Consider the following 14340-nt stretch of genomic DNA (forward strand, 5'->3'; position numbering starts at 1 on the left):
ACATGGTAGATAAATTACTCCAAATCTTAAGGAGTCAAAGAATTACATTGGAGGAAGACTCAGCATTGTGGAAGGGAGGAAAAAAGGGGAAGTTTGGCCTTAAGGAAGCGTATGGTTTGCTGATCAGCCTTAGTGTATCCACGTTTCCTAAAAAGGGCATTTGGGTGGAGAACGTTCCTTCTAAGCTAGCGTTCTTTGCGTGGGAAGCTACTTGGGGGAGGGTTCTTACCCTTGATAGGCTTCAAAAGAGAGGATGGCAGCTTCCTAACCGTTGTTTTTTATGTGGTAGTGATGAGGAAAATGTAAATCATCTTCTTATTCATTGTACAGTGGCTAGAGTGTTGTGAGGGATTGTTCTGAGTTTGTTTGGTGCCCAGTGGGTCTTTCCAGAATCTGTAAAGGAGGTGGTTTTCAGCTGGAATGGTTTGTTTGTGGGTAAAAAGAGGGAGAAAATATGGAGATCAATTCCGTTATTTATTTTTTGGATGGTTTGAAAGGAGAGGAATAGATTAGCTTTCAAGGGGGGGGTGTTAGATATCCAGAAAGTTAAGAATTCTTTTGTTTGTAATGTGTGGGGGTGGGCTAAATTGTATAGCGGTGCGGAGCCTCGCTCCCTTATAGGCTTCCTGGAGTGGTTAGCCTCCAGTTAAGGGTCGGTGGGTTTTTTGTTTCTTTTGTCTTTTGTTGAGAGCCCTCGTCGCCCCGTATACTCCCTGTATGCTTTGCAGCGTTTTGCCTTTTGATAATATATGTGTTTATTTATCGAAAAAAAATCAATCTCCACACATTTAGTTTTATTGTGTTGAACTGGATTATGAGTTATATTGATATTGATAGCTGCTTTATTGTCATGGTAGAGCTTCATAGGCAATGGACTGGGAATTTTCAAGTCTTTAAGTAGTTTTTCAACCAAAGTATGTCACAAATCCCATGAGCAACAACTTGAAACACCGATTCAGATCTACCCTTTGTTATCACCATTTGTTTTTTACTTCTCTAACTAAGTTACCTCTAACAAAAGTGCAGTACCCTAAATTGGATCTTTTATCCGTTCCACTACTTGCCCAGTTAACATCAGTGTAGGCTTTCAATCTACAAATGGTCATGATTCTCAAACAGTAATCCTCTCCTTGATGTCCCTTTTAGATATTTGAGAATCAGTTGGACTACTTCAAAATGTTCATCTCCTGGTGAGTGCATGAATTAACTGACTACACCAACTGCAAAAGTTATGTCTAGTCGAGCATGCGGAAGATAAATTAGATTTCCAACTAGCCTTTGGTACTGCTCTCAATTTCCAATTCTTTCTGTTCTTGTTGATTGTAGTTTCACATTTGGTTCCATTGGAGTCTCCATTGGTTTGTAGCCAAGTAAACCAGTTTTTGATGGTAGGTCTAACAAATATATCCTTTGTGTGACAAATATTCCTTCCTTGGATTTTGCAAATTCTATTCCTAAGAAGTACTTCAAAGCCCGAGATCTTTAATTTCCAATTCTTGTGTGAGAAATGACTTCAATTTGTTCAACTCATTCACATCTTCTCCAGTTAAGATAATGTCATCTACGTACACAATGAGAATGACTATCTTTCCATTACTCGAGTGTTTGAAAAACATTGTATGATCAATCTAGCTTTGGAGACATCTTTGGCCTTTAACAGCTCTTGTAAATTGGTTAAGCTATGCTTTAGGTGACTATTTCAGCCCATAGAGTGCTCAATTCAGTATGCAGATATATCTAGTTTCATAAAATTCTTCAAACCCCAATGGCAAGTCTATAAAAACTTCTTCCTTCAGATCACCATTCAGAAAAGCCTTTTTTACATCTAATTGTTACAATGACTAGTTCAAATTTGCAGCAAGTGAAAGGAGAACTCATAAGGAATTCATCTTTGCCACAAGAGCAAAGGTCTCTTGATAATCTATCCCATACGTCTGTATGAACCCCTTAGTGACAAGTTTTTCTTTCTATCTCTAAATATTCTGATTCGACTTATACTTGATTGTAAACATCCATTTGCACCCCATTGGCCTTTTTTTCTTGAGGTAAATCAACCATCTCATATTTTATTTTTTTTCAAGAGCCCACATCTCTTCCAAAACTAGTGTCTTCCACTCAGTATGGTTCAAGGCTTCCTGTACGGTTCTAGGAAAAAAAACACTAGAGATATTAGTGGTAAAAGTCTATATGCGGGTGATAGCCTTTGATATGACACATGTTTTGCAATAGGATGCATTGTGCAAGAACAAGCGCCTTTCATAAGTGCAATTGGAATATGAAGATCAAAGGAAATTCTCTCACTACTAGACTTGGGAATCAAAGCAGAATTAGGGACCGAAATACCAGATTTTTTGAGTTGCCTTTTCTAGAGAAGTTTCTTGGCATGGTTTAGTCATTTGATACTCTTTATCTTGATCATTCTTCCTTCTAGAGTAAACACCAGGTTCACTTTAAGGTTTTCTCGATAGGTTTCTCCCATGATTTTTCATATTCTATAATATCTGGACCCATAGAATTAGGATCGAACAAAGAGGGATTTAGTGAAGAAGCAGTAGGTAAAGGTAAAGAAGCCAACACTTTCCAAAATTGGTCTTCCCCTCATTATTCTCCCCTTAAAGAGTATTTTCGGTAAAGTAGGGTTGGTTTTGAAAGAATGTGACATCCATACTGTTGAAATTCGGCATTCAAAGTTAGGGTTTTAATTTAGTAAAGTATTTTAGGAATAAAAAAGGAGAGATCATTTAGGATATTTTCTTAGGATTCAGTTTCCTATTTTTTAGGAGAGAATCAAGCTAGATAGATATTTTCTTATTCAGTCATTTGTGTATATATATATGTATGGTGTGTACCGAATAAATCAATAAAGGAATTCAGAAATTCTTCATGGTATCAGAGCCAGTTTTCTGAAACCCTAATCCCTTCTGGCCACCTCTTATTCAAGCCATCTCTCATTCCGGCCAAGTCTCTCTGGCCATCTCTCAATCCGACCATCTCTCTCTCTGGTCATCTCTCATTCCGACCATCAAACCCTGTTCTCAGGCCCGTATCTCTGGTTTTCTTCTCTTCCCTATTTCCAGCAACCATATTCGGCTGTCTCCCAGGTCGGTATCTCTGGTTTTCTCCTCTTCCCTATTTCCAGCAACCATATTCGGCTGTCTTCCTCATCTCCATGAAAAAATACGGAATGGCATCATCACAAGTATCCAGCGTCATGGCACCAGAATCAGGGGACAGTTCTGAAATTCCAAACCTTGGTGGCAGTGATTCCTCTCCTATTCTCATCACAGGACACAAATTAAATGGTCATAACTATTTACAGTGGTCACAATCTGTGTTGTTGTTCATTTGCGGTAAAGGAAAGGATGAGTACCTCACTGGAGAAGCAGCCATGCCAAAAACTACAGAACCGGGTTTCAGGAAGTGGAAGATTGAAAACAGCATGATCATGTCATGGCTTATCAATTCCATGAACAATGACATAGGTGAAAATTTCTTGCTGTTTGGGACTGCAAAGGACATATGAGATGCAGCCAAAGAAACTTACTCAAGTTCTGAAAATACTTCAGAACTTTTTCAGGTTAAATCAGCCCTACATGACTTCCGCCAAGGAGAGCAGTCAGTTACTCGGTATTACAACACACTCACAAGGTATTGGTAGCAACTTGACTTATTCAAGACTCACTCATGGAAATGTTCGGATGATGCAGCAACATACGGGCAGATTGTGGAACAAAAGAGACTGTTCAAGTTTTTCCTAGGACTAAACAGGGAATTGGATGATGTTAGAGACCGAATCATGGGCATTAAACCCCTGCCAAGTCTCAGGGAGGATTTTTCAGAGGTTAGGCGTGAAGAAAGTAGAAAGAAAGTGATGATGGGATCCAAAGAGCAACATGCCCCAACATTGGATGCCTTTGCCCTTGCTGCTCGGTCATTTAATAGTAGTGGTGGAGATCGTCAGAAACAGGATAGGCCTTGGTGTGATTATTGTAAGAAACTAGGTCATTATAAGGAGGCTTGCTGGAAGCTTCATGGCAAACCGGCTGATTGGAAACCAAAGCCACGGTTTGACAGAGATGGCAGAGCACACGTGGCTGCCAACTCTAAGAGCACATCTGTTCCCGAGCTGAGTCCATTCAACAAAGAGCAGATGGAGATGCTACAGAAACTATTAAGCCAAGTTGGCAGTGGCAGTACTACCGGGACAGCCTTCACTGCTAATCGAGGAGGAATGAAGCCGTGGATAGTGGACACAGGTGCTTCTGATCACATGACAGGAGATGCTGTCATTCTTCAAAATTACAAGCCAAGTAATGGTCATTCATCCGTCCATATTGCTGATGGTTCAAAGTCAAAAATTGTCGGGACAGGTTCCATAAAACTTACTAAAGAATTGTATCTTGACTCTGTCCTCCATGTTCCTCCATGTTCCAAACTTGGATTGTAATCTTTTGTCCATTAGAAAATTGGCCCGTGATATCCAATGTGTTACTAAATTTTATCCAAACTCGTGTGTTTTTCAGGACTTGAAATCGGGGAAGATGATTGGCAGTGCTGAACTGTGTTCCGGGCTCTACCTCCTCCCATGTGGCCGATTCTCAAACCAAGTCTCTCAAGCAAGTTGCGTACAGTCTCAGAGTCTGTTAGAGTCTTTCAATTCTGTGTCAAATTCTAAGGTCAATAAAGATAGTGAGATTATAATGTTACACTATCGCCTTGGTCATCCTAGCTTTGTTTACCTTGCAAAATTGTTTCCCAAATTATTTATCAATAAAAATCCAGCATCTTATCTCTGTGAAATTTGTCAGTTTGCAAAGCATACTCGAACAGTGTATCCTCAAATCCCATACAAACCTTCAACTGTTTTCTCTTTAGTACATAGTGATGTGTGGGGTCCCTCACGGATAAAAAATATTTCTGGCACTCGATGGTTTGTGACATTCGTTGATGACCATACACGGGTAACATGGGTTTTCCTTATGAAAGAAAAGTCAGAGGTTGGGCACATTTTTCAAACCTTCAATCTTATGGTTCAAAATCAATTCAATTCTAAAATTCAGGTCCTCAAGTCAGATAATGCAAAGGAATACTTTACTAGTAGTCTCAGTACCTATCTTCAAAATCACGGCATTATCCACATAAGTTCTTGCATTGACACCCCACAACAAAATGGGGTGGCTGAACGCAAGAATAGACATCTCTTGGAGGTTGCCCGGTGCCTTATGTTTTCCTCTAATGTTCTAAACTATTTCTGGGGGGAAGCCATTCTCACAGCTACCTATTTGATTAACCGTATGCCATCCAGAGTGCTTACCTTTCAATCCCCACGTCAACTTCTCTTAAAAAAATTCCCTCACACTCGTGCAACCTCTTCTGATTTACCACTCAAAGTATTTGGTTGCACGACATTCGTTCATGTGTATCCTCAAAATCGTAGCAAATTTGTTCCTCGAGCCAATAAGTGCATTTTCTTAGGGTATTCTCCAACCCAAAAAGGGTACAAATGCTATTCTCCAACCAACAAAAGATTTTACACCACCATGGACGTCTCTTTCTTTGAACATGTCTTCTTCTATCCCAAATCTCATGTTCAGGGGGAGAGCATGAATGAACATTAAGTTTGGGAGTCTCTTCTTGAGGTTGTACCTTTTTCTCACTCAGAGTCACCAAATCCTTCCCAATCCGCACCCACTGAGTTGTCCGCACCCACTGAGTTGTCCACACCCATGCCGTCATCAGTCTAGCCAGCCCAGCTCACAAATGTTCCTTCTCCCGTGACCATCCAGTCTCCCACGCCTATTCAACCTATAGCCCCACAACTTGCTAATGAGAACTTACAAGTATACATCAGGAGAAGGAAAAGACAGGAATTAGAGCACGGATCATAGCCAACATGTGGCCAATATATTGACTCCATTTCAAGTCTACCTGAAGAGAACATAGGTGAGGATAGGGCTGGAGAGGTGTCAATTCCCAGCATTGATGATTCTACTCTGTCGATTGCATTGAGGAAGGGTGTTAAGAGATGTACAGATCATCCAATTGGGAATTATGTTACGTATGAACGGCTATCACCATCTTACAGAGCATTTGCTACTTCTCTTGATGATACTCAGGTTCCCAACACAATACAAGAGGCATTCAAAATTTCAGAATGAAAAAAGACAGTACAAGATGAGATTGATGCACTTGAGAAGAATGGGACATGGACTATCACAAATTTTCCGGTTGGGAAGAGGCTCGTGGGGTACAAGTGGATTTTCACCATAAAATACAAAGCAGATGGATCAGTCATGAGATTCAAGGCTCATTTGGTAGCTAGAGGGTTTACATAATCCTATGGGATAGACTATCAGGAGACTTTTGCTCCTGTTGCAAAACTGAACACTATCAGGATTCTTCTCTCATTGGCTGTCAATCAAGATTGATGCTTGCAACAACTGGACATAAAAAATGCGTTTCTAAATGGTGACCTAGAAGAGGAAGTCTACATGGAAATACCACCTGGTTTCGAAGGAAGTATGGCAAAGAATCAGGTTTGCAAACTCCAAAAATCCTTGTGCGGCCTTAAACAATCTCCCCGAGCCTGGTTTGATAGATTCACAAAGGCAGTCTTGAAGCTGGGCTACAAACAAGGCCAGGCTGATCATACTCTATTTTTCAAGAAGTCTCATGTCGGGAAAATGGCCATATTGATAGTCTATGTCGATGATATTATTCTATCTGGGAATGATATGGAGGAATTACAAAATTTGAAGAAGTATTTGTCAGAAGAGTTTGAAGTTAAAGACCTTGGAAATTTGAAATATTTCCTTGGTATGGAAGTGGCTAGATCAAGGAAGGGAATTGTAGTCTCTCAAAGAAAATACATACTCGACCTTCTTAAGGAGACCGGTATGCTTGGATGCAAACCAATTGATACTCCTATGGATAGTCAGAAGAAACTTGGTATCGAGAAAGAGAGTACACCAGTAGACAGGGGGAGATATCAGCGACTCGTCGGGCACTTGATTTTTCTCTCACACACTCGGCCAGATATTGGCTTTGCAGTGAGTGTTGTAAGTCAATTCATGCACAGCCCCACTGAGGAATACATGGAAGCAGTCTACAGGATTCTTAGATATTTAAAAATGACACCAGGGAAGGGTCTATTCTTCAGAAAGACAGAGAATCGTGACACTGAAGTATACTCAGATGCGGATTGGGCAGGAAACATCATTGACAAGCGGTCCACTTCTGGATACTGTTCTTTTGTCTGGGGAAATCTTGTTACCTGGAGGAGTAAGAAGCAATCAGTTGTAGCTAGAAGTAGTGCAGAAGCTGAATACAGAGCTCTAGCACAGGGAATCTGTGAAGGGATTTGGATAAAAAGGGTTCTTAGTGAACTGGGACAAACGAGTTCATCTCCGATTCTGATGATGTGTGATAATCAAGCAACTATAAGCATAGCAAAAAATCCCGTGCATCATGACAGGACCAAGCACGTTAAGATTAACAGACACTTCATCACAGAGAAGGTGACTAGTGAGACGGTTAAATTGAACTACGTTCCTACCAAGCACAAAACCGTAGACATCCTCACCAAAGCTTTACCTAGGCCTAACTTCGAAGACTTAACTTGCAAGCTGGGATTATATGATATATATTCTCCAGCTTGAGGGGGAGTGTTGAAATTCGGCATTCAAAGTTAGGGTTTTAATTTAGGAAAGTATTTTAGGAATAAAAAAGGAGAGATCATTTAGGATATTTCCTTAGGATTCAGTTTCCTATTTTTTAGGAGAGAATCAAGCTAGATAGATATTTTCTTATTCAGTCATTTGTGTATATATATGTGTATGGTGTGTACCGAATAAATCAATAAAGGAGTTCAAAAATTCTTCACATACTAACAAAAAAAATTTCAAAGATAGTATTATAGCACTTATTCCCCTTCTATACAAAAAGTTTTTCTATAGTGATTTGAAGGGTTGGTTGAGCTCTTCCCAGATTAATGGAATTTGAGGAATTTTGAGAAGGGATTTATTAGCCCTATTTGCCAAATGTAAATACAACAGATTTTAAGAAAAAATAGAGAAAAAAAAAAAAGGAAGAAGATGAAGACCAAGATGTGAAAGGGGTTTTGCAAAAGACACAAAAAGAATAGAGAGCCCATAAACTTAATGGTGCTCAGATACCATATTAGTCAGAACCAATCCTGCATTATTCCCATTTCAATAAGAATAGTACATATAGTTGACTACAAGTCTACAACTATTTCTGGGGATGTACAGAGTTGTTACTAAGGCCATGATTTTACAATTATTTCTAGCTATAATACAGCTGCACTATAATGAATAATAGCTTACCACTCTTAACAGCTAATTACTAGGAACATACGAGGTAACAAAACAACAATCAGTGATATCCCTAGAATTAAGGAATTGTGCTGATTTCTAATAGGTTGAGTATATTCACCTGCTCCTTTCACTCAAAATTTTCTCTAGTTGGCTTTTTTTTTAAAAAAAAAAAAAAAATTGTTTCCATTGCTAGTGTTGCATTTATTTATTTCCGAATGATGTCTGGTGTCTTTTTTAATTATATTTTCAATCCTTTTGTTTTCTTTCTGTTAACTCTGCTCTATCTGCTTTTAGATTTATCTTTTAAAATCTTCTGTCCTTGCAGGTTGACATTTGTGTCTTTGTCTTTGATATCATGTTTGCTAATGGAAAACAGTAAGAATCTAGAACCCTTCTCTTGAAATCATTTTTTCTTTTGTAATGTATATATGATGACAAATAAAGGCAACTGAACAATGGAAGTGTTTTGATCAAAAACATCACTTCAGTCTTTACAATCTCAGAAAAGAGTAGTGTATTTGAAAATAAATATTTCTGTTATTGGCATATTTGAAAAGGGATAATGGAGCTATAGTGACCAATCTTGTACAAAAGTAGTGTGGAGAACAATGAATGACTAAGCTATGGATTCTATCATGAAACCTTGCCTCTGAGAGTGTGAATAACTGAGTGAGTGACAGAGAAAAGCTTCTGATGGATTTAACATACTCCTATCCAGTACCATGAGTAAACTCAGGACTGCTGATCTGCTCTCTGTTGTGTTGAGTAAATTTAAGCTGCTGGAAATCTAAATATAAACTGCTTGAAATGTTCAGATTAGTAGTGTAAAGCTTCCCAGGCTCCAACATTGCCTTAGTGCTCCATGGTTCTTCCTTAATTGGTGAGGATGAATCAGTAAGGTGGCATTTTTATTTTTGCCTTAAATCTAAATAGACCTTAATTTAACTTAAATTTAAATAGTACTTAAATCTAAATGAATCATCAAATAAGCAACTTGCATTAATGCTTAAGTCATTTTTTAAATTGTTTGTTTTTACCTTACTACTTTTTCTAATACAATTCTGTCTTAATGAGAAAGTAAAAAAATTTCACTTTTATCTTAAATTTTAAAGCAACTTGCTTTAAGACTTAAAGTTAAAAAAGACAAACAACCCCTTAGTAATTCAGTAGTAGTTTGTCTATTAAAACAGTTTATGGTACCATATGCTGCAGCTTAACATTCCAGGGAACTTCTATGATGAGGGAAGTTTGGTAAGATCAACTATTTGGATAATTCCCCTGATCAACTGACAGCCTCTGTATATTTTCTCTGTTTGTGCTCAGCTGAATCTGAAGTATTTTTGGTTATTCTTGAAGTATCATGATATAAAAGCAAAGAAGATCTCAAGATTAATTAGGATTTCACAAGCCATGAAGCTTTACTGCAAATCATAGTTTTTTAACGAGAAAAAATAGCTATGCTCCTTCTGCAGGTCATTAGATTCTAGAACTTGACTTAATTGAAAACCTTCCGTAGCTGCCATATTGGGGAACAGAGGAATTTTGTGTTGATTTTTTTGTTTTTTTATGTAGATATATTTTTTTTGTGATGTTATGTTTTGGGATAACTGTCACATTTCTGCTGTGCCTGCAGTTTGTTTTTTGTTAGGTTTAACTTACATTTAATCCATAGATGTGTCCAAATTTTTCTCTCATTTCTGTGCAATTATTCATGGACCACACACAAGGAATTAAGAAAAAAGGCAAAACATAATAGAAATGATGGAATGAGTACAAAAAGAAAAATCAAAAGCTTGTAACCCCTTGTACAACCTGAGCTATTGAGGAATTCAATGGAATTGTTTCTCCTAATTAAAACATCTTCCTCCTAAGCATGCAACAGATCTTAATACAATCTTTTTATGCTTACTTTCCCAAGTCTCATTCCCTCAAAACTTCTCCTATTCCACTCTGTTCCACAGGAACAAAGATAAGAAAAATATCACTGTCCTCCCACCCTTCCTCATATCTATCCAAATGGAGTTGACATGTCTCTGTTGTTGTTATTAAAAGCATTCAAGTAATGCCCAAAACAGTGCAAAACCATTGTCCACAAGTGCAAGCAACCAGGCTATGAGCCCACAAATCCCAATCAACATGAAATAATTCAAGGGATGTTTCACTGAGTCCTCACTCATTGTACTCATGCAACACCAATATGCTCAACACCTTCCCGAGCTGCTATCCAAAAAACAAAGGCCATCTTTGGAGTAGCAGCAAAATTTCAAATTCTGACTTGGTGAATTCTTCTTCTGATATTATATCATGAGAAGTTTTTGCTGAAACATCCTCCTCTTTGAAAGCCTCACATTTGAATCCAGCCTTCCCAACCCAATCAGCCTGAACTCCATAATTTCTCTCCATGGACTAGACCATCTTTCATTCCCAATCCTGAAATTCCCTAATGATCATCAGGCTGCTACAACCTCTGGTCTCGCCTCTGCTTGACTGTGATGATCAGCTTCTGCTGCTTCTGTATTTTCTCAGTCTTTACTTTCCTTCTTGTAATGTTTTGCTTGTGTGGGGTCAAATACCAATGAAAATTTAACAGAAAACTGTGACTGGAATTACTCCGGAAGCTAAACATGAAGGCTAGTCTGTCACATGCAGTGGAGTTTTATGGCTTATGGAGACTTAATTAATCTTGAGATTCTTCCTTTTTATATGGTGACATTACTAGCACAATCCAAAATATTTTCAAATTCAGCTATCAATGTGTGCAGAAAATATACATGTATTTGTCAGTTGATCAAGCAAGATATATAAAAAGGTCTTGCCACATGCCAACATTTATTTTACCAACTGATAATAGGACTGATATTTTAGTCATGCATCATTCTTCATCCTACGTGTATTAAAAGTTAATTGCAGTTTCCAAAATTTTCTCAAATCCACTGTTCTTTTTTAAGAATGTAAAGAGTCAGTTAATGGTCTCAATTTGCAAAAGAATCAGTTATGATTTTGAGTGAGGATTTTGTCCTCATTTGTTTCTGTGTTAGGTTAAATAATTGCTATTAGTTGGCATCAGTGGTGGAAGAGTTCTAGTTTTCTGGATTCATCATGTTTTTAAATCCTTAAATAGGTTACTGTAATAAATCCTCTGTTACAGGCTTTTGGATATTCCTCTGCGTCAAAGAAGAAAATGTATGCATTTCTCCTCTGGTAACATAATCATTTTTTCTTTTACTGGGAAGATGCTCCTTTACTCTTGAAGCATTGTATGTCACAGATTTGAAGGATTTGTTTAACAACCAGAAATTGGGTTATTTTGAATATGCAGAGGAAACAACAGTAAGTACGTCGCATATTCCCATAATTGATCATTATATATTTGGTTGCTTATACAATTTTCTGTTTTGTAGGTGGAAGCAGATGATGCTTCAACCAATGAAGCCACATTGACTAAAATAAATTTGTTTCTTGAAGAAGCATTTCGCTCCTCATGTGAAGGAATTATGATTAAATCTCTAGATATTGATGCTGGATATTCTCCATCTAAGCGTACTGACACATGGTTAAAGGTTTTATATGATGCAGGAGTATTGTTGTTTTGATATGATAATACATCAAAAATAAATAAAACTATAAATTTCTGATTAGGAATCACATTTCTATTGCAGGTCAAGCGAGATTATGTGGAAGGATTGAATGACTCACTTGATTTAGTCCCAATCGGTGCTTGGCATGGCAATGGGAGAAAAGCAGGCTGGTAGAATAACCTCAGATTCATCTCCTCTTTGTGCATTCAGAAACTGCATGAAATTGAAATTTTTTTCATTTTGTTTTCCACAATTTGGAAAGGCATGGACTCGCATTATCATGCAGTCATTACAAAAAAGAAGTGCTGTAGCCAAAATATATATATCTATATATATTGGTAACCAACGAGCTGTATCTTGATTGGGCTTTAGAGGGTGTCCTGGAATTCCCTGGAGCCAGTAGTTAAAAGTCCAAGCCAGCACTTAGATTGGTGTGATGCGTATCTTTCATGATGTAATGTCTAAATGAAAATCATAAAAACTATGTCCAGAAAGTATGTGAATGTTTAATAGAATTATTTTTATTTATATTGAATTCTGTTAGAGAAATATTAAGTCCTTTTAATTTGAGGTGCTTCCAAATGTTTCCCATGTGAAATCCTCTGTTTTGAAGTACTGCCGTTAGGCATGTTTTGATATGTGATCTTCCATGTTTCAGGTATAGTCCATTCCTCATGGCTTGTTACAACCCTGACACAGAGGAATTCCAAAGTGTATGTCGTGTCATGTCAGGGTTCTCAGATAATTTCTACAAAGAGGTAAAAGTGGTTCTTGCTGATCTTTACAGTAGTGTAGAAGTGCATGTCATGTGAGCATGTAGGGGTATACTAACTTGATTTTAAGTTGGAGTAAAGATGCATGCAATTGCTCTCAGATAATTCGAAAGTATATGTTGTGTCATGTCAGGGTTCTCAGATAATTTCTACAAAGAGGTAAAAGCGGTTCTTGCTGATCTTTACAGTAGTGTGGAAGTGCATGTCATGTGAGAGTGTAGGGGTATACCGACTTGATTTTAAGTTTTAGTAAAGATGCATGCAATTGTTATGTCATGATGTTTTCACTAATGCCACTTTCTCTGGATTATAGGAAAACATAATTGAAGAATCGATCCCAGAAAATTTTTTAGATTTTGTATTGGTGGCACAAAAAGCTTGTGTTGGTTGTAAGTTATAATGAGATTTATGATCCTTCAGGTTCGTTGGCCTCATGTACAGGATTGGACCCTTTTCTTTGGCATTTTCTAAGCCTATCTATTTGCCTACTGAAAAAGAATGATCCTCTAGGGAGATTGGATGAACCTTCCCTTAACTAATGGAGAGGCCACCTTCTGGGAATTATGTTGCCATCTGCTTGGCACTTGTGGCAAATATTTTAATAAAATGATTGAACTGACATCACAATAGTAATTATCTCACCCAACATTATTGTACTCCTGCTGCAACTATTTTCTTGTTAACAAATGGAACCTCGACAGAGATGATGCACATCAGTAGAATAACTGGGGGTTTGTAAATTGACTTGCAGATGAAAGAGTTCTTTAATGAAGACAAGATATTATCCAAAAAGCCACCTTATTATCAGACAGCTGAGCTGCCCGATATGTGGTTTACTCCAGAACTTATTTGGGAAATAAGAGGGGCAGACTTCACTGTGTCTCCAGTTCATCAGGCAGCCATAGGTTTAGTTCATCCATCCCGTGGCATCTCAGTACGATTTCCAAGGTTCATTCGACCTATAATGGATAGAAGACCAGAGGAATGTAGCACAGCTGCAGATATAGCTGATATGTTTCATTTTCAGACCAGAAAGATGGATGTAACACACCATAATTGAATATGGTTTTCCTGCACTGTGCTTCAGATGCAACTTTTTGTTTCATTTTTTTTGTAGTGCAATGCAAAGGTTATTTAATTAGCCCTTTTGCATCTTCACTTGTGTGTAAACCTGTACAGATGTAGTGATGGATTTAGTGTAAAGTTGTATACATTCTGTACGGGCTTTCAACAGGAAAGGAACTATTAATGAAAATGGAAGAGAAGAAATTCTACTTCAGTTGCTTTCTCTTGTTTGGCAGATGAAAAGAATTTTCAGTTGTGGCCATTACCTTTTGACCACCAAATGAATTTCATCCACTTTGATTGGATCGATCATTTTCCAGTCAAATAGTATTAAATTTCTTTTTTTATTTTATTCATTCTGAGTCATTGTTTTAGGGTTGAATCTCTATCATCTCATTTTTAGATTATGGATTAATGGAAAAAGAGAGTTGGGGTGTACCTTTTAGAGATTTTTCCCATATTGAGGAGTGTTTGTTTCTGAGAAAAATTTCTGGGTATTTGAGTTGGACATCATATTTGAGTAAAAAAATTTCCAACAAAAAGCGCTGGTTCATTTTCATGTACATCCCTATTCTTATTCTTCATCAA

General features: G+C 37.7%; 1 protein-coding gene across 6 annotated transcripts in view; it reads left to right on the top strand.

Moving 5' to 3' along the window:
- Nucleotides 1-13966, top strand: part of LOC100266816 (DNA ligase 6) — a 78713-nt gene extending 64747 nt beyond the window's left edge. For 2 of the 6 annotated variants that reach the window (XM_002266132.5, XM_010662076.3), the window contains exons 13-19: nt 8662-8711; nt 11485-11519; nt 11605-11666; nt 11738-11896; nt 11996-12084; nt 12573-12672; nt 13439-13966. In XM_002266132.5, the coding sequence (XP_002266168.2) occupies nt 8662-8711; nt 11485-11519; nt 11605-11666; nt 11738-11896; nt 11996-12084; nt 12573-12672; nt 13439-13747 (804 nt within the window). In that variant the 3' untranslated portion in view covers nt 13748-13966. The other 4 variants (XM_010662077.3, XR_787546.3, XM_010662079.3 and 1 more) reach the window with 4 other exon arrangements.
- Nucleotides 13967-14340: the final 374 nt, after the last annotated feature.

Source organism: Vitis vinifera, chromosome 14 (genome assembly GCF_030704535.1).
Source record: "Vitis vinifera cultivar Pinot Noir 40024 chromosome 14, ASM3070453v1".
Lineage (NCBI taxonomy): Eukaryota > Viridiplantae > Streptophyta > Magnoliopsida > Vitales > Vitaceae > Vitis > Vitis vinifera.